Source organism: Aquarana catesbeiana, linkage group LG09 (assembly GCF_042186555.1).
Source record: "Aquarana catesbeiana isolate 2022-GZ linkage group LG09, ASM4218655v1, whole genome shotgun sequence".
NCBI lineage: Eukaryota > Metazoa > Chordata > Amphibia > Anura > Ranidae > Aquarana > Aquarana catesbeiana.
Genome location: NC_133332.1, coordinates 88,536,793 through 88,564,070, shown reverse-complemented (window position 1 = coordinate 88,564,070; position 27,278 = coordinate 88,536,793). Strand labels below are relative to the sequence as shown.

The 27,278-nt window shown below is 44.3% G+C and overlaps 1 protein-coding gene across 1 annotated transcript in view; it reads left to right on the top strand.

Annotated features, from left to right (window-relative positions):
* The first annotated feature begins 502 nt into the window (after nucleotides 1-502).
* Nucleotides 503-27,278, top strand: part of LOC141108960 (coiled-coil alpha-helical rod protein 1-like) — a 43,775-nt gene continuing 16,999 nt past the window's right edge. The window contains 6 exon segments of the mRNA XM_073600919.1: nucleotides 503-796; nucleotides 4,356-4,462; nucleotides 4,464-4,499; nucleotides 15,466-15,601; nucleotides 17,407-17,520; nucleotides 25,932-26,068. Coding sequence (XP_073457020.1) covers nucleotides 503-796; nucleotides 4,356-4,462; nucleotides 4,464-4,499; nucleotides 15,466-15,601; nucleotides 17,407-17,520; nucleotides 25,932-26,068 — 824 coding nt within the window.

Here is a 27,278-nt window from a genome sequence, read left to right as displayed (position 1 = left end):
AAATTAACTACTATCGGAGTTCTTTACATTCAAATTTCGTAATACAATCCCTTTACTCAGCTCAGGTACTGTTGTATGCCCAGTTAAGCTAGTGACCCCAATGGTATGTTTACATTGGATGTTGTAGCTACAAAACTGCTAGACAAGTTACAGAAATCTTTGACAGCTGCTGTCCTTTGTTCTCCTGTTCACTGGACATTGTGAAAATCAAACATGCATATTCACACAAAACATTCCATATCATGTCAAATTCTTACATATAAACATCCTTTTAAAAATACATATACATACAAAAGTAAGACACATAAAAGACCACAATCAATATAACACATGGATCAATCTCAAAACGCTTTCCAACAGAATTAAGCTTATTCCGCCGTCTCCCTCCCTCTCCCAGCCCCCCTAGGATGATGCATTTTGTTCGGACAATGATCTGTAAGTGTTCCACAGATGTGTTAGAGCTACATTCATTGGAAAAATCCCAAATCACAAAAACTTACACATGGTGTGCCTATTATTGTTTGACAGGACCCCGGGTTATCAGTCTCTTGATGCCCAACCATCTGAAACCCGGGCTCTTGAAATTATTGCCCATCAGATGAGAGAGATCCGCAAGCTGGAACTGGCGGTAGCTGATGCCAAAGAAAAGGAGAAGGCTTTACAGCGGCTGTCTCAGGAACTGCAGGTCATTAAGGAGGAGCGCACACAGGCTGAACAGGCAGAGGAGAGGAGGCAGAAAGAAGAAGAGAGGAGGCGGCAATCAGAAGAAGCTGCTAAAATGAGGTGGCAGGAAAAGGCAAGTGTTGGGAGGGATTGTGTTACTGTGCTGTATTATTGCAGATAATTGTTGCTGTTATGGCATTCTACAATATGCAGATCAGGTTGCACATGTATAGTGGGGGGAGAGTCTTACTAATAGTTTATAGAAGGTTGCAGCAGACGTGGTATGCCCCAGTAAGCAGGGCACTGAGGAACCAGGAAACCGCTGGCAGGATCTGCCATCCTTACATTTTTTTAGGGCTAAGCTATATTGACTGTATTCATTTTAGTGACCCACACCACTGGAAATTGCTCTGAAAGAAAGAATGAAACCAATACAAAGAAATACTCTGTTTACTCTAAATAGAGTATGGATGACCAATGTGCATGTAATTACAATATCAACATAAAAGCTTGATAGCATCCATATATAAGGATTTAAATTATATTCAAACATACAAGTATAACTCCTCGCTCACATTAACTTTATTTAAAATGGTCCCTTTCTAAGTATTCATCTGTGGATACACGAGGTCTGGGAGGTGTTACCATGATTACCCTTGACACTCCCTCTTTTTCTTCTTCTTGTACCTTCCTCTTCTTTCCTTTTCTTCACTATTTAAACTGACATGTTCTCGGGTAAATTTTGGTGTATTACCCTTTGTTCCTATGCGATTTCTAAGTACATTACACCATACCTAACTTTTTATGATGGTTCACCTTTAGCTTTAACTGATTGGTTATACATAGAAATTTACTACTAATGTTTCTTGTGCACCAAGATGTGATATCTCTTGGTAATGGTTATATTGCTATGATTTTTTGTTTCTGTATGTCTCTCGTTAAAGACATGCCTTTTCAGATATTTTTCTGACAGTTTGTACTATTGCACTGTATGTGTATCTCAAAAACCAATAAACAGATTGAAATAAAAATAAAAATGTCCCTTTCCCCTCCTGCTACCAATGCTGCCTAACCTGTGTAAAAAAGATGTATATAATTGCACATTTTAATCTGCTGCTGACATGTTAACCCCTGTCTCAGTGAGCGGCAGCTGTAGGGGAGAGGAAGGAGCCCTCAACAATAACTGTGTGAATTCTGGGAGTTGTGACGTCACTCATAGGCTCCCATGTCCTAGTTCCTGTCGGCGCTTCCTTTTCTCCCCTGCAGCTGCTGCTCGGCGCCACAGGAGCCAGAGCTGTAGGATCATGTGACTGGAGATGGGTAAAAAATGGGTAAATGTACAGATCTTTTTTACACCAGTTAGGTGGTGGGGGATTTCAATATAGTTAGTGTTTGGCAGGAATTTCACTTTTTCTATATAAAAGAGTACTAGGACCTGTGCCAAGGGGCAATAGTTCACTTCAAGCAGGATTTGCATTTCCATACAAGTCTATGGGAAAATCAAATCACAGTTATCAAAGTTGTAAAATATGTATATACTGTAAATGCACATCTTTTTGCAAGTAAAAAAAATTTACATTTATTTATTTATTTTTACTAGGAATCTGCAAAGCAATGCACCCGTGATCAGCAGATCATGGGTGCAATGCAGGATACCTGCAGACTGCCTGTGTATCTATCTGCTCATGCCTTGTACAGGCAGACAGTTACACACTGACAGGAAGAAACAATTAACTACCTAGAACGCTCAATAGCGCCCTGGTAGTTCATTGAGAACTACACGCAGACAGCTGCAAAGGATGTCGGTATTTGTAGTTCATTCACAGAACTCTGTGAATGAATGAAGCGGCCGGGTGAGCAAAGCCCCGCCCACATTGAAAAAAAAAATTATGACCGAGTTTGGGGAGAATATCCCTGGCTCACTGTCACTAGAGGCAGCGGGTCGGGGAATGGCTGCAGCAGTGGCAACATGTAACATGTTCCCAAAGATCAACTTAATATAATGGGGAATCTTGACGTTGAGTGTTGAAGCTCTTTTTGGGAAACACGCTTCAAAACCTTTAGATGTGAAAGGAGTCTTAGGGTGACTGCCCCCTGTTACTTCAGTGATGGTCAGAAGCTTTGGGTTTGGTTACATGATCCCACTTAAAGGCCAGGACTAGCTAGGCTGTATTCTTATCTTCCTTCACCAAGTGTTTTGGCATTCATGTGTGACCAGTACTAAAAGTTAACCTGCATTTACTCTAGATATCTTTTTTAGCCCCTCTGTTAATCTTGATGGAGCCTGTTAACAACGTTACTCTACTATTTGAATATTTAACCACTTTGAGCTGATCATATTTTTACTTAAAATAACTGTATAATAAAGAGGCTATGACTGACAATTTCCTTGCCCATTCTAGAGAGTGGACCAAACTGATTCAAAAACATTTGTATGAAGTGTTAATCAGTGGTGTCAAGTGTAGCCTTTTTAGATTATTTGCTTGCGAAGTACTTTCTGGTGCATGTCAGTGCATCTAAAGTAACCCCAAAAGCTTAACCACTTCTCACAAATGGATGTACCAGTATGTTCTCGGATTTCAGTGGTTCTACCTGAGTCATGGCTGTAGCTGCATTCATGACCCTGGTATCAGGCGATGCTCTATAATGTAAAAGTGATCCAAGCGGCTATACAGCCGCTGGATCGTTTTTTACATGTGGCAGAATGTCTCGATCTCAGTTTGACAAGATGCTTTTAAGGGAAGAGGATAGACCTGGAGTCTAATAGACCCCAGATCTCCCAGTAGGAGTACCTTTCACTGCCCCAGCTATCACAAGGGATGTTGTTCCCTTGTGATAGCAATAAAGTTGATAAAAAAAATGTATATAGACAGTGTAAAAAAAAAAAAAAAAATGAAATAATTCATAAAATGTAAAAAAATGTAAAGCTCCCCCTATCCTTACATACAAATGTGAACTCATACGTTGATCGCACATATGTAAACTGTGATCGCACCACACATGAGAGGTATCGACGTGAATATTAAAGTGAGCACAATAATTCTAACACTAGACCTCCTGTGTAATTCTACACTGGTAACCTGTAAAAGATTTTAAAGCGTCGTCTATGGATATTTTTAAGCACTGTAGTTTGTCGCCAGTCAACGGGCGTGCGTCATTTTTAAGTGTGACATTTTGGGTATCTATTTACTCGACGTTACATCTTTTATAAATTACCAAACAATAGGGTATTATATTCTGTTTCTGTGCACTAAAATTCAGTAATGTATATTTGTTCCAAAACATTTGGGTTTGAAAAACCACTGTGCAGATATCGTGTGACATTAAAATTGCAACAACAAACTTTTTTTTTTTTCCCTCCAGGACCTCTGCTTTAAGAAAATTATATAATGTTTGGGGGTCTTAAGTAATTATCAAGTACAAAATGCTGATTTTTACATGTATGTGAAGTTTCAGAATTGGCCTGGGGGTCAATTGGTTAAATATTAATTTCCATTATCGTCTACATTTTTAGGCTTATTTCTAGGAGAATACTGTATGTCTGCTGTAAAATGTATTATCTCCAGACCTTTACAATTTTTGTTTTTTAGTTTCTTTTTTTTTACTGCAGATATACCCCCTGAACGTCTGCTATGTGTAAAAAGGGCCTGGAATTTATAGGGACTCTTTCTATTCCATTTCATTATTTTCAGTTTCAGCTGTTGTCAGAGCAGCACAAAATGGAGATAGATACCTTAAGAGGCCGAGTCGGTGAACTTGAGGTGGAGCTACAGGAAGTACAGAAGCAGAAAGTACAAGAAGAATGAAAAGAGCGAGAATTTGAAAACACTTTTGAGGTGAAACATATAAAATGATCTGCTTTATTCTCCTTGCTAAATAGGATTTTTTTTTTCAAAATGTTGTTTATTGCAGGTACTTTAGAAGAAGTTGTAAACTGCCACTGCTGAGCTCTAATAAAAATTCTGCCTGCTGTCTTGCTAATCCTCTGGCTTTACAGCTTTAAAGTGGAAATTTACGCATAACAGTTTGATAACAATTTAATGTTTTTTTTGACAAAAGAACATACATTCAACATTAATGAATATGCTAACAAAATAAGTGTGTGCTGTAAATTTCCTTCCTAATTGCTCATGTTTCGTCTTGTGGAGGCTGCCATTTTGTTGAAGCCCAGAGCAGTCACTTCCTTACAAAAACCGATGCACACAGAATCTGGTGCAGCAGTGCATAGTAACCAATCAGCTTCCAGGTTTTATTGTCAAAGATTATTTGAACAAGCTAAAGTTAGACGCTGATGGGATCCTATGCACAGCTGCACCAGATTCTGTGTGCACCAGTTTTTGTAAATCTCCTGCTATGTCACTTTCTGCAATTAAAATGTGTGCATTTCCAGCTTGATCGTATGTCTTGGTTTAGCCAGAGAGGATGGGTGAAGCCCCTGCTGAGGGAGAAAGGAGAGAGAATATCAGGGAGATAAGACCCCCTTTCCTTGTATGTTCAACTCCTTTTTTTTTTGTGTGTCTTTTTGGCAGCAAAGTTTATACTGTCACCTCTCCTGCTTTCCTTTTCTCTCTCCCTAATCAGTGTTTCCTCTGCACAGTTTGTATCATTCCTGTTGCTTTCTTCCCCCTTCAGCAACAGTGAATCTATCAGTTGATCGGCCTCTAGTTGCTCTGATTTTAGGCACAGTACCGAGAATAGAGAGCAACTGAGCATGTGCAGATCTGGGTGAGACCAGTGCCTTGATGGATTTTAAACAATAAAAGCACTCATATATATATATATATATATATATATATATATATATATATATATATATATATATATATATAATGTTTTACATAGCTATACCTGCAAAAAGGCCAGCCTGAAGTGATCTGGATATAATTTTCTGACTAAAGATCCACTTTAAATAACTGACAACAAGAACAAAGGTGTTCTGACTTTAGTATGACCACACATGCCTCATAGTGGGCCAGGCAACTATCATGCCCATAAATAGGCCAGGAATGGCAGCCTCCATACTTTTCTCAGTACAAATCATCTAAGCCAGACAGTTAGAGATTTGTTGTCTATGCTTGACCTGCTTCAAGATCATCGGTTATCAATAGGGGCCTTGCTGTGTCTGCGCATTCCCCCTACCATCGCATCATCAAAACTGGCACATGAAGCATGCTAGTCGTGACCTGCTAGGAGGAGAATGGGGACATGCACGCTACTTTTAAAGTTTCTCAGCATGCATATAGATTTTGTACACACGGGAACCCCATGAACAGTTTATTTTTTATTAGAACTTGTTGATTTTCTGAAACGGCCCTGGTTTATAGGTATATACAGTGGCTATAGAAAATAATCACCCCCCCTTAAAAATGATCATATTTTGTTGCTTTGCAGCCTGCAATGAAGACACCATTTTTGTTTTATCCAGCTGTATTTACTCAATGTAACTTATAACATCCAAGTGAAAGATAGAACACCAACACGTCAGAAAAAAAAATTCAAAAACAGAATCACTGAGTTGGAAAAAAAAACCCTACTAAAAATGACTTGCAAACTCAATAGGTGTAGCTAATCACCTTCTCAATGGCACACAATGCCATTTCACTTACTACTGTGATCAGCTGTGGCCATTTGATTAGCTCGGCATGAAAAGCGCTTTCCTGGAGCATTTCAGTCCCCGGTAGTGCAACTAAAGCAAACCATCAACTATAAGTGGCAAGGCACTGTCAAAAGATCTCCGAGATAAAGTTTTGGACAGTCACAAGTCAGGAGATGGATGCAAAAAAGTTTCAAAGGCTTCATCAATGCCTAGAAGCATAGTGACGTCTATTATTTATTTATTTCAGGTACTTATATAGCGCCGTCAATTTACGCAGCGCTTTACATATACATTGTACATTCACATCAGTCCCTACCCTCAAGGAGCTTACAATCTAAGGTCCCTAACTCCCATTCATACATACTAGGGACAATTTTAGACAGGATCCAATTAACCTACCAGCATGTCTTTGGAGTGTGGGAGGAAACCGGAGTACCTGGAGGAAACCCACGCAGGCACAGGGAGAACATGCAAACTCCAGGCAGGTAGTGTCGTGGTTGGGATTCGAACCAGCGACCCTTCTTACTGCTAGGTGAAAGTGCTACCCACTGCACCACTGTGCCGCCCAACTATAGTTGGCAAGGCACTGTCAAAAGATCTCCAAGATAAAGTTTTGGACAGTCACAAGTCAGGAGATGGATACAAAATTTTCAAAGGCTGCATCAACGTCTAGAAGCATAGTGACGTCTATTGTTAAGAGGTGGAAGGTATTTGGTACAATAGAGACCCTCCCTGGATCAGGACGTCACTCCAAACTGGATAAAAAAGCCAGGCGGAAACTTGTCACAGAGGCTACCAAGAGGCATACATCAACTCTGAAGCAGTTGCAGGAATGTATGACAAAGAGTGGCCATTGTGTGCATGTGACAACAATATCAGAAAATTCTCAACAAATGTGGCTTGTATGGGAAGGTTGCAAGAAAAAAAGCCACTCCTTAAGAAAGGCCACATGGAGTCAGGACTGAGCTTTGCTAAAATGCACCTTGAAGATTCTGAGGCTGCATGGAAAAGGGTGTTGTGGTCTGATGAGACAAAAATTAAATTATTTGGCCTGAACACCAAACAGTTTGTCTGGCAGAAATCCAATACAGCTCACCATCCAAATAACACCATTCCTACAGTAAAGCATGGAGGTGGTAATGTCCTGTTATGGTGATTAGGGATGAGCTTCGAGTTCGAGTCGAACTCATGTTCGACTCGAACATTGGCTGTTCGCAAGTTCGCCGAACAGCGAACAATTTGGGGTGTTCGCGGCAAATTCGAATGCCGCGGAACACCCTTTAAAAGTCTATGGGAGAAATCAAAAGTGCTAATTTTAAAGGCTAATATGCAAGTTATTGTCATAAAAAGTGTTTGGGGACCCAGGTCCTGCCCCAGGGGACATGGATCAATGCAAAAAAAGTTTTAAAAACGGCCGTTTTTTCAGGAGCAGTGATTTTAATAATGCTTAAAGTCAAACAATAAAAGTGTAATATCCCTTTAAATTTCGTACCTGGGAGGTGTCTATAGTATGCCTGTAAAGGGGCGCATGTTTCCTGTGTTTAGAACAGTCTGACAGCAAAATAACATTTTGAAGGAAAAAACTCATTTAAAACTACCCGCGGCTATTGCATTGCCGACAATACACATAGAAGTTCATTGATAAAAACGGCATGGGAATTCCCCAAAGGGGAACCCCGAACCAAAATTAAAAAAAAAAAATGACGTGGGAGTCCCCCTAAATTCCATACCAGGCCCTTCAGGTCTGATATGGATATTAAGGGGAACCCCGGCCAAAATTTAAAAAAAAAAATGACGTGGGGTTCCCTCTAAATTCTATGGATTTTAAGGGGAACCTCGCGCCAAAAAAAAAAAAAAACGGCGTGGGGTCCCCCCAAAAATCCATACCAGACCCTTATCCGAGCACGCAACCTGGCAGGCCACAGGAAATGAGGGGGGGACGAGAGTGCGGCCCTCCCCCTTCCTGAACCGTACCAGGCCACATGCCCTCAACATTGGGAGGGTGCTTTGGGGTAGCCCCCAAAACACCTTGTCCCCATGTTGATGAGGACAAGGGCCTCATCCCCACAACCCTGGCCGGTGGTTGTGGGGGTCTGCGGGCGGGGGGCTTATCGGAATCTGGAAGCCCCTTAACAAGGGGACCCCCAGATCCCGGCCCCCCCCCCATGTGAAATGGTAAGGGGGTACTTACCCCTACCATTTCACTAAAAAACTGTCAACTGTCATGCAGTGCATGACTTGGCTGGCTGCACACACAGGAGGTACGGAGAGTGAAGCTGTGGGGGGGATGGGATTGGGATCTAAAGGAGGACATTACTGGGACTGGAGCCGGGAGAAGTAATATGATGGTGAATAGAGTACATCAGTCTCTGTCCCTGGGCCCTGGCTGCATGGCATATGCAGGGGACAGAGACTGTCCACATCAGATTCATCAGTGTGCTGTGTCCTCCTCCTGTACCCCTTTCACCTCTCCACAGGTCAGGGCAGAGGTGGAAGGGGTACAGGAGGAGGACACAGCACACTGATGAATCTGATGTGGACTGGAGAAGTAATATGATGGTGGACAGGGGAGGAGGCTGCTGTGAGGATGTGTCCTGTCTGCAGTCTTTGTCCACCTCCTGTAGTATGTCCGCAGCCTCTGTCCCCCTCCTGTAGTATGTCCGCAGCCTCTGTCCCCCTCCTGCAGTATGTCCGCAGCCTCTGTCCCCCTCCTGTGGTATGTCCGCAGCCTCTGTCCCCCTCCTGTGGTATGTCCGCAGCCTCTGTCCCCCTCCTGTAGTATGTCCGCAGCCTCTGTCCCCCTCCTGTAGTATGTCCGCAGCCTCTGTCCACCTCCTGTAGTATGTCCGCAGCCTCTGTCCCCCTCCTGTAGTATGTCCGCAGTCTTTGTCCACCTCCTGTAGTATGTCCGCAGCCTCTGTCCCCCTCCTGTAGTATGTCCGCAGCCTCTGTCCCCCTCCTGTAGTATGTCCGCAGCCTCTGTCCCCCTTCTGTGGTATGTCCGCAGCCTCTGTCCCCCTCCTGTAGTATGTCCGCAGCCTCTGTCCCCCTCCTGTAGTATGTCCGCAGCCTCTGTCCCCCTCCTGTAGTATGTCCGCAGCCTCTGTCCCCCTCCTATAGTATGTCCGCAACCTCTGTCCCCCTCCTGTAGTATGTCCGCAGCCTCTGTTCCCCTCCTGTAGTATGTCCGCAGCCTCTGTCCCCCTCCTGTAGTATGTCCGCAGCCTCTGTCCCCCTCCTGTAGTATGCCCGCAGCCTCTGTCCCCCTCCTGTAGTATGTCCGCACCCTCTGTCCCCCTCCTGTAGTATGTCCGCAGCCTCTGTCCCCCTCCTGTAGTATGTCCGCAGCCTCTGTCCCCCTCCTGTAGTATGTCCGCAGCCTCTGTCCCCCTCCTGTAGTATGTCCGCAGCCTCTGTCCCCCTCCTGTAGTATGTCCGCAGCCTCTGTCCCCCTCCTGTAGTATGTCCGCAACCTCTGTCCCCCTCCTGTAGTATGTCCGCAGCCTCTGTCCCCCTCCTGTAGTATGTCCGCAGCCTCTGTCCCCCTCCTGCAGTATGTTTGCAGCCTCTGTCCCCCTCCTGTAGTATGTCCGCAGCCTCTGTCCACCTCTTGTAGTATGTCCGCAGCCTCTGTCCCCCCTCCTGTAGCATGTCCGCAGTCTTTGTCCACCTCCTGTAGTATGTCCGCAACCTCTGTCCCCCTCCTGTAGTATGTCCGCAGCCTCTGTCCCCCTCCTGTGGTATGTCCGCAGCCTCTGCCCCCCTCCTGTAGTATGTCCGCAGCCTCTGTCCCCCTCCTGTAGTATGTCCGCAGCCTCTGTTCCCCTCCTGTAGTATGTCCGCAGCCTCTGTCCCCCTCCTGCAGTATGTCCGCAGCCTCTGTCCCCCTCCTGTAGTATGTCCACAGCCTCTGTCCCCCTCCTGCAGTATGTCCGCAGCCTCTGTCCCCCTCCTGTAGTATGTCCGCAGCCTCTGTCCACCTCTTGTAGTATGTCCGCAGCCTCTGTCCCCCCTCCTGTAGCATGTCCGCAGTCTTTGTCCACCTCCTGTAGTATGTCCGCAACCTCTGTCCCCCTCCTGTAGTATGTCCGCAGCCTCTGTCCCCCTCCTGTGGTATGTCCGCAGCCTCTGTCCCCCTCCTGTAGTATGTCCGCAGTCTTTGTCCACCTCCTGTAGTATGTCCGCAACCTCTGTCCCCCTCCTGTAGTATGTCCGCAGCCTCTGTCCCCCTCCTGTAGTATGTCCGCAGCCTCTGTCCCCCTCCTGTAGTATGTCCGCAGCCTCTGTCCCCCTCCTGCAGTATGTCCGCAGCCTCTGTCCCCCTCCTGTAGTATGTCCGCAGCCTCTGTCCCCCTCCTGTGGTATGTCCGCAGCCTCTGTCCCCCTCCTGTAGTATGTCCGCAGCCTCTGTCCCCCTCCTGCAGTATGTCCGCAGCCTCTGTCCACCTCCTGTAGTATGTCCGCAACCTCTGTCCCCCTCCTGCAGTATGTCCGCAGCCTCTGTCCACCTCCTGTAGTATGTCCGCAACCTCTGTCCCCCTCCTGTAGTATGTCCGCAGCCTCTGTCCCCCTCCTGTAGTATGTCCGCAGCCTCTGTCCCCCTCCTGCAGTATGTCCGCAGCCTCTGTCCCCCTCCTGTAGTATGTCCACAGCCTCTGTCCCCCTCCTGTAGTATGTCCACAGCCTCTGTCCCCCTCCTGTGGTATGTCCGCAACCTCTGTCCCCCTCCTGTAGTATGTCCGCAGCCTCTGTCCCCCTCCTGTAGTATGTCCGCAGCCTCTGTCCACCTCTTGTAGTATGTCCGCAGCCTCTGTCCACCTCTTGTAGTATGTCCGCAGCCTCTGTCCACCTCCTGTAGTATGTCCGCAACCTCTGTCCACCTCTTGTAGTATGTCCGCAGCCTCTGTCCACCTCTTGTAGTATGTCCGCAGCCTCTGTCCACCTCTTGTAGTATGTCCGCAGTCTTTGTCCACCTCCTGTAGTATGCCCGCAACCTCTGTCCCCCTCCTCTAGTATGTCTGCAGCCTCTGTCCACCTCTTGTAGCATGTCCGCAGCCTCTGTCCACCTCTTGTAGCATGTCCGCAGCCTCTGTCCACCTCTTGTAGCATGTCCGCAGCCTCTGTCCACCTCCTGTAGCATGTCCGCAGCCTCTGTCCACCTCCTGTAGCATGTCCGCAGCCTCTGTCCACCTCCTGTAGCATGTCCGCAACCTCTGTCCACCTCTTGTAGTATGTCTGCAGCCTCTGTCCACCTCCTGTAGTATGTCCGCAGCCTCTGTCCACCTCCTGTAGTATGTCCGCATCCTCTGTCCACCTCCTGTAGTATGTCCGCAGCCTCTGTCCACCTCCTGTAGTATGTCCGCAGCCTCTGTCCTTCTCCTGTAGTATGTCCGCAGCCTCTGTCCACCTCCTGTAGTATGTCCGCAGCCTCTGTCCACCTCCTGTATGTCCGCAGCCTCTGTCCTTCTCCTGTAGTATGTCCGCAGTCTCTGACCATCTCTTGTCTCTTATCATGTCTGCAGTCTTTGTGGGGGTCCTAGAAAGGATTCAAGAGTGGGAGTGCTGCCGGGATGGGGGTTACGGGAAGAGACAGACACGTGTGGACTGTGGAGAGGTGACTATAGAATAGCCACCAAGCTGGAGCCATCTGACTGAGCCCTGCTGGGTGCACCTGAGAGGAGGTCAGTGACAGTGCCGCCAGGCCAGTCTGGGGGAGTCACTGATGTAAGGCGGAAGTGAATACAATAATGTAAGGGGGCACTGATATAAAGGTTCCCCCCCTATATTAGTAATCCCCCCCTTACCTTAGTGTATTCACACTGCGGAAGGTGGTCTCTGGTCACCATCCTGCAGACTCTGATGTAAGGGAGAACTCTCTGCTGGCCGGGTTATAGTAACCTGACCTTCATGTAAATTGAGAAATATGTTTTTTGACTTTTGTTTAACTTAAACACATTGCTAATAGCACTAGCTATGTGTTTATAGTTCAAATATTAATATTTGCAATGTTTAGCACTAAAAACAGTAATTTTAGGTATTTTTTTTGCAGTGTCAGTAAAAAATGTGGATGTGCCAGTAAATTTCATGTTTTTTTTGTCAGTAAAAAATGGGCACCGTTTGTAAATTTTGACGTTCTGCCAGTAAATTTCACTTCGGGGGGTTAGCAACACTGCTGGCCGGTGGTTGTGGGGGTCTGCGGGCGGGGGGCTTATCGGAATCTGGAAGCCCCCTTTAACAAGGGGACCCCCAGATCCCGGCCCCCCCCCCCGTGTGAAATGGTAAGGGGGTACTTACCCCTACCATTTCACTAAAAAACTGTCAAAAATGTTAAAAATGACAAGAGACAGTTTTTGACAATTCCTTTATTTAAATACTTCTTCTTTCTTCTATCTTCCTTCATCTTCTTCTTCTTCTGGTTCTTCTGGCTCTTCTGGCTCTTCTGGTTCTTCCTCCGGCATTCTCGTCCAGCATCTTCTATCTTCTTCTCCTCGGGCCGCTCCGCACCCATGGCATGGGGGGAGGCACCCGCTCTTCTCTTCTTCTTTTCTTCTCTTCTTCTCTTCTTCATTTTCTTCTCTGGGCCGCTCCGCACCCATGCTGGCATGGAGGGAGGCTCCCGCTGTGTGACGGCGCTCCTCGTCTGACAGTTCTTAAATAACGGGGGGGCGGGGCCACCCGGTGACCCCGCCCCCCTCTGACGCACGGTGACTTGACGGGACTTCCCTGTGACGTCACGGGAATGCCACAGGGAAGTCCCGTCATGTCCCGTGCGTCAGAGGGGGGCGGGGTCACCGGGTGGCCCCGCCCCCGTTATTTAAGAACTGTCAGACGAGGAGCGCCGTCACACAGCGGGAGTCTCCCTCCATGCCAGCATGGGTGCGGAGCGGCCAAGAGAAGAAAATGAAGAAGAGAAGAAGAGAAGAAAAGAAGAAGAGAAGAGCGGGAGCCTCCCCCCATGCCATGGGTGCGGAGCGGCCCGAGGAGAAGAAGATAGAAGACGCCGCGGAGGAGATGCTGGAGGAGAACGCCGGAGGAAGAACCAGAAGAACCAGAAGAACCAGAAGATGAAGGAAGATAGAAGAAAGAAGAAGTATTTAAATAAAGGAATTGTCAAAAACTGTCTCTTGTCATTTTTAACATTTTTGACAGTTTTTTAGTGAAATGGTAGGGGTAAGTACCCCCTTACCATTTCACATGGGGGGGGGCCGGGATCTGGGGGTCCCCTTGTTAAAGGGGGCTTCCAGATTCCGATAAGCCCCCCGCCCGCAGACCCCCACAACCACCGGGGACAACATGGGGACAAGGTGTTTTGGGGGCTACCCCAAAGCACCCTCCCAATGTTGAGGGCATGTGGCCTGGTACGGTTCAGGATGGGGGGGGCCGCACTCTCGTCCCCCCCTCTTTTCCTGCGGCCTGCCAGGTTGCGTGCTCGGATAAGGGTCTGGTATGGATTTTTGGGGGGACCCCAAGCCGTTTTTTTTTTTTTTTTTTGGCGCGGGGTTCCCCTTAAAATCCATACCAGACCTGAAGGGTCTGGTATGGAATTTAGGGGGAACCCCACGTCATTTTTTTTTAAATTTTGGCCGGGGTTCCCCTTAATATCCATATCAGACCTGAAGGGCCTGGTATGGAATTTAGGGGGACTCCCACGTCATTTTTTTTTTAAATTTTGGTTCGGGGTTCCCCTTTGGGGAATTCCCATGCCGTTTTTATCAATGAACTTCTATGTGTATTGTTGGCAATGCAATAGCCGCGGGTAGTTTTAAATGAGTTTTTTCCTTCAAAATGTAATTTTGCTGTCAGACTGTTCTAAACACAGGAAACATGCGCCCCTTTACAGGCAGACTATAGACACCCCCCAGGTACAAAATTTAAAGGGATATTACACTTTTATTGTTTGACTTTAAGCATTATTAAAATCACTGCTCCTGAAAAAACGGCCGTTTTTAAAACTTTTTTTGCATTGATCCATGTCCCCTGGGGCAGGACCCGGGTCCCCAAACACTTTTTATGACAATAACTTGCATATTAGCCTTTAAAATTAGCACTTTTGATTATTCATGTTCGTGTCCCATAGACTTTAATGGTGTTCGCGTGTTCGAACGAACTTTTTTCCTGTTCGCATGTTCTGGTGCGAACCAAACAGGGGGGTGTTCGGCTCATCCCTAATGGTGATGTTTCTCTGCAGCAGGAACTGGAGCACCTTTCAGGATAGAAGGAAAAATGGATGGGGCAAAATACCATCAAATTCTTGAGGAAAATGTGCTGCCCTCTGCCAAAAAGTTGTGAATGGGAAAAAAGTTTAACTTCCAACATGACAATGACCCAAAGCACACAGCAAAATGACCACACAGTGGTTGAAGGAGAAAATGGTGAATGTCTTTGCATGGTCTAGTCAGAGCCCAGGCTTAAAGCGGAGTTCCGACTAAAAAAAAAAAAAAAATTTAAAAGTCAGCAGCTACAAATACTGCAGCTGCTGACTGTTAATAATTAGACAGTTACCTGTCCCATGGTCCAGCGATGCGGGGGAACGAAGCCCCGCTCGTCTCCCCCTCCCTGCAGCGCTGGCATTGTCACTGTGGGCACACACTGCGCATGCACGAGCCGCGCTGTGACTGGCTGGGTAATCATCCAAATGTGGCATGTCAGGGGGTCACCTTCCCTTTAAAGTGGAAGTTCCATTTTTGGGTGGAACTCCACTTTAAGCCCCATTGAAAATTTTGGGAATGACTTGAAGACTGCAGGCCACAAACAGTCTCCCTGTATAATTAAACTGGACTAAAGCAGTTCTGCAAAGAAGAGTGGGCAAATATTGCAAAGTTAGTAGAGACATATCCCAACAGACTAAAGGCTGTAATTTAAAGCAGAATGTAGTTCAACAAAATACTGACATAAGGGGAGTGATCCTTTTTCCAACTCAGTGATTCTCTCTTTGAAATGTTTTTTTTTTTTTTTTGCTGACATGTTGGTGTTATATCTTTCACTTAGATTTTATAAGCAAAAACAGCTGGATAAAACAAAAGACTGTCTGTCTTCATTTCAGGCGGCAAAGCAACAAAATGTGATTATTTTAAAGGGGCGGGGGGGATGATCCTTTTCTATACCCACTGTAGTTGGTGTTGATGCAAGTGGTGCTTGGTAGAGTTGCAAAGAGTGTTGAAAAAATACCTATGATCTCATCTTGATATGTCTTTTACCACCTGTAGCCAATCTCACATGGAATTGGGATCTTGGAATTCTTTAGTGCAGCAGTTGAGGACATACATAGGGGAGCTCGTACCAGATAATCGCCAGGCCGAAGAACAGAAGACAGAGATAGCAGAACTCAAGAGTACGATTCAGGTTTGGCCTTCTGCTGATGTCTGATGCTTACTTTGTAGATTTCTGGTTGGGAGCAGTAGATTTGCACTAACTTCTGATTGTGTAATCTTATTTAACTCAAGTGCTGAATCTTAGCATATTATCTGCCTTGGTGTAATTATTACCCAATTGCCTAACACTAATGTATTAATTTTATGCATGCATAGTCTGACCACTGTCAAGGTGTGCTCTCTGCAGAGCCGTGCATACATTTAAAGTTGGCCTTTTCAAACCTAATAGTTTATACAAAAGAAGAAGGAAGGGATGTGGAGTTGAAAGCAGTAGGCCACCGCAGGCTTACTGGGGAAAACAGAACAGGACAGGTTCACACTTCTTTTTTTTTTTTTTCTCCTTCCTCCTGACTGTGCCAAAGTTGGGTATCTCCAAAAGAGATTCAATCATCACCTAATCTGATACAAACAAATAGCCACTGCTTTCACATATAACTGCACTTTGCAGCATGGAGCACATGGAAGGGCAAAGCATGCAAAACAAAACCAAATTCCCAGCTCAACCTACCGACCAGCTTGCAAACAACCAAATTATCCTGTTTAACAGTATGCGTTAAAAACAGGGGTTTTGTTTGCACACATTTGCAAATGCATGCGTAAGCTACACAGCCCTGTCGAGGCACCCCGGTATTTTTTGTAGTCCTAACTCTAAATTTTGAGGGCCTCCACAATGGAAGCACATGCATTATAATAGGCAGCGGGCAGATGAGCCTGGAGGGAGCCCACCCTTTGCCTATCCATTATAATGCATGTGTTTCCACTGTGCAGGCTCTCAAAATTTAGAGTTAGGACTACAGAAAATACCGGGGTGCCTCGACAGGGCTGTGTAGCTTACGCATGCATTTGCAAATGTGTGCAAACTAAACCCCTGTTTTTAACGCATACTGTTAGGATAATTTGTTGTTTTGCAGGCTGGTCGGTACGTTGAGCAGGGAATTTCTCTGGTTTTCTTTATCACCTAATCAGATGACTGTCATCTTTTGTTTTATAGAAGAAAGTGGTTTAGTTCTAAAAGGGGAGTTGAAATGTCAGGTATTTTACAGGTCTGCTTTATTTATCTTAGGAAAGTGCAAATGTGTTTTGGGAGTCAGGTACGTTCCCTTCATCAGAGCCATGGTAAATCACTAAAGTCGGACCTAGATGGATTGAAGTTCAGCAGGAACCAAACAGAATTTTGGTCTGTCTATGGGCAGGCAGGTTGTACTGAAGCCAATCTATCAATCAACTTCAGTATAACCAGCCTGTCGTTTTTTTTCATATGATCACTGCCGATGGCTATAGCCGGCAGGAGTGAGCATTGTATTCTGATGCGATGCCAGGGAAACGTCCCACTGTCAGAATACAATAGCGGAGAGGGAGGGATTCCCCCATCAACACGGTCAGTGTGGTTGAAGGAAAGAAAATTTCATAATGTATGGCCAGCTTAAGCATAGTATGGATGGTATCACACCCAGAGTTCAAACACACTATTCTGGTAGCTGTGGACAAATGGTAGCTTTTGGTCTAATACTATTTTTCAGTACTAAGCTTACTAGTCACTATACACTTCCAGACAAACAATCCGATCCATTGACTGCCACTAACCTCTTGATCTTATGTTTATGGAGTTCAGTGATGCCTGAACACAGGGCTTTCTTTAAACAATAGTACCCTGTGAAGGGACACAACCCAGTTAAGGGCCACACGAAGAATGGAAGTATAGAAATCACTGGATACTGATTTTTTTTTTTTTTTATATATTGGAATGTTTACATCTGTGTCTTTGGGTATTTCCAGACTCTGGAGAAGGAGCGAGAAGCTTTGCAGACCTCTATGTCTCTCCTTCAGACCCGTTTGTCATCTCTCACACACATATTGACGCTACAAGAAAACGATCTTTGCAAAAAGACAGTAAGTCATTTTATGATTTATCCATTTGAAAATATAAACCAGTAAATGGAATGGTCTGTCAAGGCTTTCATGTAGTTGTAATAAGCTTATGGAGGCTGCCGTTGTCAACCACTTCTGAAAATAACCGCTGTCATGCTGACACTTTGGCTTCAATGTTTTACAGTCAGGGATTGATAAGCCTCAGATTGCTGCATCTAATTCCTTACATTGCTTTTAAAAGAAATGTGAAGCAGATTGAAATGAGGAACAACACCAATTAATTAGTGTTTAGCATCCAGTACGTGAAGGGATATTTAGCTTAACCACATCCATTTTATAATTTAGTTTCCATTTTGTGTTTTTCCCTGTACTCTATTTCACATATTACTAGGAGTGTAATGTAATCTAGTTTCGTTTCTCACATCCCAGTTATCTTTTGTGTTTCGTTTCCTGTAAAGCATGTGATATGTTAAAAATAATTAGTTTCACTTTTGTCATAAATTGTTTCTGTATTTTATTGGATAATTTGTATGACGCGGTCAAGGGGCGGTAGTTTCTGAAAGCCCCCTTTAAATATTCACAACAAAGAATAAAGATTAGATTTGCTCGGCGAGACTTTTGAAGTTTTTTATCATTGTCTCAATGGGCTAATCTCACAGGCCTGTGGGGATTGTAAGGTACATCTTATGACTTATCGAGGGTCTAAAAATATACCTAGACAATCTACATTTGCCAACAGATGGCGGCTCGTCCCAGATTGATCATAATACGTCCGGTGATTTTGATTTATATTTATTTTTCTCTTGCCGTGATTTATTTAGGGATTGATTCCTTTTAAGGGACCTGTAATTAGTTTTTTTTAGACCTCGATAGATAAGCCCTGGGTGGGCTTCAAGAAACTGTTCTGAGAAACAGTAAGATAAGCCCTGGGTGGGCAGAAAATTGCTCTGAGAAGCAATAAAAAAAACCTGGGTGGGTTTTAAGGACTTTAAGGAGAAGTCCATAGAATAAGACTGCAGCGGACTGTTTTGGGTAAACAGTAGAAAAAAAGCCTTTGGGAAAGGTATACAGTACTGTAATTATAAGAAAAAGTCTGATAAGGTGTGCCGGACAAAACCCGATCTTTTTGCTTATCTTCCTGTTGCGTAGCTGTCATAAGATAATTTGTAATCTGTGTAATGTTTGTCCGTGTGGAATTTGTCGGGTGTCATAAGGTAAGATGACACCTTTTCCACTGCACTGTTTATTTTTTAATGATTTATATATGAATGCTTTGACTCTAAAGTTTAAGATATAACTTGTATCATATTGTAATCGGCAGAATGATTCTGGCATTGTTTCAGTGAGTAAAAATATTTTCTTTTCCTTGCAGTAATCAGACTATGAGTGTCATTTTAGAGAAAGAACTAAAAAGAGAACTAAAATATTGGGTGGTCTGACAGAACTAAGTCTTATACCGGAATTATTGTTTTAAGGTTTATTGGTGTTTAGTTTCTGCTGATTTATCTGTATAGAGTTGAATAAGAATTTTAGAGTTTATAAGGAACCCTGGATTGGTGAGTATCCAAGTTAATTTTTCTCTTATGTACTAACAAATGTCTCTGAAGTGTCCTGATTGTATTACTGGTTTGTTATTCTGTTATATTGGTCCTCGGACATATCTTGTAGCCAATGTCCCAGGAGGGTATAATTCTAAACTAGGTAAGGGACCCTTATTTAGAGAAGGTAAACCAAGGGTTCAAGTTTTAAGGTTTAATTTACATAACAAATTTGTGTTTCAAGAACGGTTGACAGTGAAGGGAGTAATGTCACTTATTCAAAGAGCAGGGGAGACTTATCAAGTCTGTCCCGGGTCTTTGATGTATTGTGACATTAGGGACGTTTTTACCAATTAAAATATGGGTAGAGCGTTAATAACACTTAAGGTAATACATAAATTGGTGAGGATAACTTTTGACCAAAACGTGCTATTTGAATAATTCCTTTTACTACTGAAATCTCTTGCGAAGGGGAAGTCAGGTGCAAAATTTGGATTTTTGGCTTTTTGCCAACAGGGTTCAAGTGCTAATATCTCACTGACCATAATAGATAGTGGGGAATTGTTTGCGGCATTAGTGCTACCGCAATTGAAGGCACTGTTTGAACCTGTTGGCACTCTGCCAAAAATTTGAAATTTAAATAAAAATTGTTTGGTTATAAACATAGGAAAAGTAATAATATACAGAGACTTTAGTATCTACAAGAATTTAGAATGTTTAGAAAGAAAAATAAAGATGAAAATAAAAATGCATGCTGTGGAGATCCTCCGGCTGGACCGAGGCTCCCTATAGCATCCTAGCCCAAACATTGTTCACGATGGGTTTAGCAGAGTCATAGGATGGTAAATTTAAGGGTTAAATCATCCTTCTCTATGCTTGTACTGTGTTCCCCGCCTCCTCCCCCTTACATTCCAGAACCAGATAAAGACTTCATCACATAAAGACACACAGCAACATTTATTTTTTTTTAAACAGCTTGCAAGCAAAAGTTAGCAGAATCCGTGTTAGAATGCTGAAAAAAAAATTTATAGACGTTTGGACACAAGAGGCAGGATTTGTTCAGTATAACATGCACAGTCTCTTAATACAGACATATCCCAGCAACCTTAGCCTTAAACATGCACTTATAGTAAGACAGCAAATATCAGAAGCTGACAGAGAAGGATGCTGCAGGATGTTTTGACATTCCTAAACAAACACCAGTGCAGACACATTATCAAAATGATTTCTCAGGAAATCAAAAGGGGAAACTTTTATACAAAGAGGGAGGGGGCAAGGACATACAGAGAAAAAGAGGATTTCTTAAAGAAAGAAATCTTAAGGGAAATTGTCTCGCCCTACAATACTCCCATTAACCTGGTAAAGAAGGAAAATGGTGACTATAGGTTTGTACAAGACCTAAGCACCATCAATAGCCTAGTGGTACCGATTGCCCCAATAGTGCCTGATGGGCCATCAATACTTACCGCCATACCCAGGGGCGTAACTACCACCATAGCGACCCATGCGGGCGCTATGGGGCCCACAGCCGAGTGGGGCCCAGTGAGGATGAGAGCACCGCCGTCACAGTCTCCCAGCCAGGGGAAGAGAGAGGAGAGAAAGAGGCGAGTTGTCCGTATCAGCAGAGAGCTGAGTTGCCCGATGTATTAGCTTTCATTAGAACTTCCAGTGTTCCCGGGGCTCACGTCACATAGCTCCACCTCTTGGCCCGGCACCTTTGATAGACAGAACGCCGATCCAATGCGGGACATGTGACATCATCAAAGGCGCCGGGCCAAGAGGTGGGGCTATGTGACGATGAGCCCCGGGAAGACGGGAAATTCAAATGAAAGCTATTACAGCGGGCAATCCTGCTTTCTGCTGATCCAGGTGGCTTGCCTCTTCCTCTGCATAGGTGAGGCTGTATGGGGCACAGGCAGACCAGGCTGTATGGGGCACAGGTCACGCTGTATGGGGCACAGGTCACGCTGCATGGGGTACAGGTCATGCTGTATGGGGCACAGGCAGACCAGGCTGTATGGGGCACAGGTCACGCTGTGTGGGGCACAGGTCACGCTGCGTGGGGCACAGGTCACGCTGCATTGGGCACAGGTCACGTTGCAAGGGGCACAGGTCATGCTGCATTGGGCACAGGTCACGCTGTATGGGGCACAGGTCACGCTGTATTGGGCACAGGTACCGCTGTATGGGGCACAGGTCACACTGCATGGGGCACAGGTCACGCTGCATGGGGCACAGGTCATGCTGCATGGGGCACAGGTCAGGCTGTATGGGGCACAGGTCATGCTGTATGGGGCACAGATCATGCAGTATGGGGCACAGGTCACGCTGTATTGGGCACAGGTCACGCTGCATTCTGCACAGGTCACGCTGTATGTGGCACAGCTCACGCTGCATTGACACTAGGGCAGCTGTGGGGGGGGCTGTTTGCAGGGGGGCCCCATACAACATTTTGTTATGGGGCCTTGCTATTTCTAGTTACGCCCCTGGCCATACCATACGATGCAGAGTATTTTGCTGTGATTGATTTAAAGAATTTTCTTTTTCTCCGTCCCTGTAGACGAGGAGACATGGCCACTCTTTGTTTTTACTGTGTCGATTGACCAACACAGTCGTCAGTTTATCTGGTGTAGAATGCCGCAGAGTTATATAGACCTGTGGTCTATTCTATAGTACTCCAAGCCACCCTCGGGCCTTGGACTGCTCCTCATGGTTCTGTACTGTTGCAGTATGTTAATGATCTTTTGATTTGTAGTTCTTCAGAGGAGGACTGCCGAGCTGATAGCCTTTCCTTATTGAAATGGTTACATGTATGTGGTCACAAAGTGTCTAAGAAAAAGTTACAATGGTGTAAACAGGAGGTTGAGTACCTAGGGTTTGTGATATCTCCGGGAGTTAGGAAAGTCAGTCAAAAAAAAAAGAGTTGTCGCTCTTGTGGGCTTGCCCCGCCACTTACCAAGAAAGACATGCTTACCTTTCTTGGAATGATTGGTTGCTGCCACTAATGACTGACTGTTCTTTCTATGACAATATATTGAGACAAGCAACCCTCTCTGAAATGTCTGATACTGTAAAATGGCCTGATGAAATGTTAAATGTTTTTGCCATGTTGAAATGTGCAATGGTCTCCCTGAAATATGGCATAATGTATAACTTGTTTGCCAGGGAAAATTGCAGAACCATGGCGGAAGTACTGGCCCAGGAACATGGTGGGAGACTGCGCCCTGTAGTTTTTATTTTTTTCTCAAAGATGGTCCCGGTGCAGGTTCAAGGCATGCCCGCGTGTCTCAGAACTCTAGCGTCCTGAACGATGGTAGTTGAGGTGGCCACTTCTTTCACTGTGGGACACGACACCACACTTCACACCACCCACAATGTGTCAATCCCGTTGAAAAATGTACATACACAGCACAAGTCTGCTCAGAGGTTGAGCGGATATGAGGTGATTTTGCTGTCCAATCCAAAATTGCACATCAAATACGCTTCTCCCACTGCAGGCCCAGCGCCAATTTTAAACGCCCTTTTAGGATTAAAAGGTGAACAGGATGAGGTCATGCCACAACATGACTGCATTAACCTCATTCACCGAGACACATCACCCAGGTCTGATTTGTCTTCCACAGCACTACCAGACACACAGAGTGTTTTTGTGAATGGTTCTTGCTCTAGGCCAAATGATCACACATACCATGCAGGGTATGCAGTTGTGCAGCTTCCAGATGTTATACTTGAGGCCAGGCCTATCTCATGTCAATCAGCACAGGCTGCTGAATTGCACTCACTAGAGCATGCCAGCTCTTTGAAGGTGAGGATGTAAACATTTGCACTGACTCGAAGTATGGGTACGGCATGGTACACGATTTCGGTGTGATATGAAGTAGGCGTGGCTTTGTGGCAGCAGATGGAAAGAACATTTCACATTCTTCTTTGGTAATGTTATTGCTAAAAGCTATCCAGCTACCTAAAACACTGGCTATAGTACATTGCAGAGCACATACAGGCCAACAGACAGAGATAGCCAGGGGAAATGCTCTGGCTGACTTTGGTGCTAAACAAGCTGCTATCTCACAGACAACAGACATCCAAATGGCTATGCTGATACCTGACCTATCCCCATTTGAACGGTCACCTGCAGATCTCCAGGATTATGCCTCAAATTATGAGTTAGGGGACTGGGATAAAAAGGGTGTGCAGAAAGATCCAAAAACTGGACTTCTCTGCACAGAGGGGAAACCATGTATACCAGCGGTACTGTGGTACTGTGAGATGAAGAGTACTTGCATCACTCTTCATCTCACAGTACCACTGAATAGGCCACGCAGGTATACAGGTCACGGCTGACCTGCTGATCTTCTGAGTAGAGATTTTTATATTCTCAAGATGGGTCGAACTTTTCGTGACCACAAAAGAAGATGCACAAACAGTAGTGAGGATCCTCACGCAGGAAATCATTCCTCGATGGGGATGCCCACTTCGAATAAACTCGGACAATGGTCCAGCTTTCATGGCCAGGGTCTGCTAGGACTTGGTAAAAACTCTCAAGATAGAATGGAAGTTTCATATTCCCTACCACCCTCAAAGCTCAGGGACAGTAGAAAGAATGAACAGAACAATAAAAGACAAGAAAGGCCACAGGAGGAACCTTTGCCAACTGGAAAAAGGTACTCCCAGCAGTCCTGGCAGAAATAAGAATGACCCCATCCAAAACAACAGGGTAGTCACCTTTTGAAGTTTTGATGGGTAGACCTTTCCCTACCCCATGGGCCAGAGCACCTTTAATAGTAGAAAAGGGAGATTTAGACTTAATACAGGAAGAATATGTAAGAAAACTGGTTGAAACATTGGATACAGTCGAAAGAAATGTTGCTCGCACCTCTCCTTTTTCTTCACAGGAAGCTACTCACCCCTTCAAGGTGGGAGACACCATGGTGGTCCAACAGCTGAACAGAAATAAGAAGCAAGAGTATCCCTTTGGACCTCCTACCACAGTAGTTGCAGTGACCAGAACAGCCATCCTAGTGGAAAACTGCCAGTCCTGGATCCATGCCAGCCGAGTAAAAAAGGTTGCCCAAAGCCCCAGGAGCAGGAAGGAGACCTTGGATAAAGAAGGCCCTCAAGCAGAAGTCCAAGCAGATGAAGGAGGAGTTCCTGGGAAAGCAGGTCCGGCCAGAGAAGATGACCTCGCTTATTTCACCACAGACTTCTGACAAGGCATTTTGCCTCCTGATCCTGATCTCTCTGATAGTGTTCCTGCCCACCTGGATCATCACTAACTGTATCTACCACCCTGAAGATTTGGGTGCATTTAAAAGTATCTGTGGGAACACACACACACACAAGAACATTACAGTGACACAAGCTCGAACAAAGAGAGATTGGAGATAGTTTTACTGATAAGATGCTTTTGCTAAAATTTAAGTATGCTTATGCTCAAAAATCAGGATGTGAAGAATGTTGGATATGTAGCAAATTACATCCTAGTACTGCCCGAATTCCCTTTTGGCTGTACCTTTAAATATTTCCTCCTTCCTCAACGAGACTCCTCCTGTCTTCTTAACTAACATATCCACTCTGTACATAAATAACACTGTTACCTTTCCAATAGCAGGTAAAAGTCATTCCCCTGATTTGTGTTTTAATTTAGGGAATGAGACACAGACTAACTCCTCCATTTGTAGTAGGTCAATATTTAACATTTCCATGTGCGAATCTAGAGGCCAGTATACACCCCAGATACCCCCTCAAACACCGCAACAAAAGGGAATTGTTCTATAAACAAGATATTGCCTGGGCATGGTTTCCTTCTTGGACAGGATGGGGTATAGACATGATGAAAAGATTGAACAATTATTCAAGTATATTGGATGAGATAATGGAGAGGAATTCAGATGACATTGCTATGTTAAACATAGAAACTAGAGCAATTGAAAAACAGCTAGAACTACATGAGTTATCTATAGAAAGCATGAGTGCAGCTCTCACAGGTTTATGTGAAATGACTGAGGACTACGAATGCTGTACTTGGATCTCTAACACGAGTGCTAAGGTGCCTGACTACTATGATATTTATCCTTGCTCTGATTCTTTACCTCTGCTTTAAGTGTTGTATTTGCATAATTGCATGCATTCAATCTCCTGATAATAAGGTTCTATCTTACCTGGCATACATGAAGAATCATCAGGCAATCTATGCCACAATCACAAAGACGTACTAGAACACTAGATAGAATGTAGAGATCATCTTATATGATCTAAGAGGGGATTGAAGGGATATTTAGCTTAACCACATCCATTTTATAATTTAGTTTCCATTTTGTGTTTTTCCCTGTACTCTATTTCACATATTACTAGGAGTGTAATGTAATCTAGTTTCGTTTCTCACATCCCTGTTATCTTTTGTGTTTCGTTTAATGTAAAGCACGTGATATCTTAAAAATAATTAGTTTCACTTTTGTCATAAATTGTTTCTGTATTTTATTGGATAATTTGTATGACGTGGTCAAGGGGTGGTAGTTTCTGAAAGCCCCCTTTAAATATTCACACCAAAGAATAAAGATTAGATTTGCTCGGCGAGACGTTTGAAGTTTTTTATCATTGTCTCAATGGGCTAATCTCACAGGCCTGTGGGGATTGTAAGGTACATCTTATGCAGACTTATCGAGGGTCTAAAAATATCCCTAGACAATCTACATTTGCCAACAGTACGCACTGCACGCTTCAGATAATACAACCCTGGCCAAGAGCAAGTATGCAGATAAGGACGTCCTGATCTGCATACATGTTTTAGGTTTTTACTTTAGAGCAGCATGTAACACATACCATTATTATGTTCCATCATTTGGGCTGCTTGTGTGGTTGTCAGGTCTGTTGATTTTGTTATTTTTCCTCTGTAAGGGAACCCATATTTATGGACAGAAGACACAGATGCTGCTGAAGCGATGGCGAGAGAAAGTGTTTAGTTTGATGGTGCAACTAAAATCAGAAGAAATGAACAAGGAGATCGATGAACGGAAGATGCAGCAGAGGGTAAGTTCCAGGTGCAAGGTTTGGTAAAAGAGAAAAAAAGATAAATTTAAGGTAAAGTTGTGGGCTGTTTAAACATCTTCAACTGTCCAAGGAAGTGTGCAAGGATTGCACATGGTTGCGGCATGGTCCCAATACATGGGTCACATCCGACTGGCAGTATTGCCTGACAAATGTGACGAGGGATAGTCTGCTGTGAAGAAAAACATCACCAGCGCCATACGTACTCCCCCATACGCTGCCTTTGCAGCTTAAGGGAGAGCAGTTGAGCAGTAAAAATGCTGCCCCAATGGCCAGTGTAAATGAGGATATAGGTAGTCAATGGAGAGTTAGGATTCCTAATGTTTCAGGAACTCTAATAGTAAAATCTCAGCAGCTGCATTTGAAGGACTGTACACCTGCTGTTGCCATTATGAGGAGACAGGAACAGTCGGCATTATGGTAGGGAGAGGTTGCATTCAGACCAGCCCACCAGGCTCTTTTTATAACTAAAATATCTTCTTTGGGTGGACTGACCCTTGCAGATTGTTGATCGGACTCTTGGAGCTGAACCCTATCCCTGGGCTACTTTGTAAGTAGTAAAGGGATTACCCTCTATTTTTCACCTTTAGGATAAAATGCCTAGTTAGCTATTAAATCCATCAATTATTCCTTTACTTTATAGCTTAATACCTGCATCCAACCCCTGACGATTGGCACAAGGCCATGAAACGCGTAGAGTGTTCATCCAGGGTTGCCAAGCCACGTGCCAATAATTCTAACCAATCATGTTTTCTATCTGTACCTATTATGCGAATTATGCATATATTATATATTTTCTAATATTTTTTATCTGTATTTATTTGTTTTCTGCCATGTAATAGAATGTGTGTCACAAACCATGTTTAGTGAATAACCTTGTATCAATAAATTAATTATTATTATTATTATATCAACTTATGTTGAACCCTTTTTATGATTATATATCTCCATCATAAATGCTTTATTATACTATTGAATCATGTTTACTAATATCACTATCATGAGTTATCCTCTGGGATTGTGACACTCAATTTATTTACATTCTATACAAATTATTAAATACACCCACATGCCTCAATTAAAGCCCCAATTTACCCCTTTCCCCCTTTTTACATATATATATGCAGGGATGGAGGCATGTGGGTGCTTGATTAAAGGTTGAGACAGGTCATATTCATTTTTTAGTTCATTTGGGTT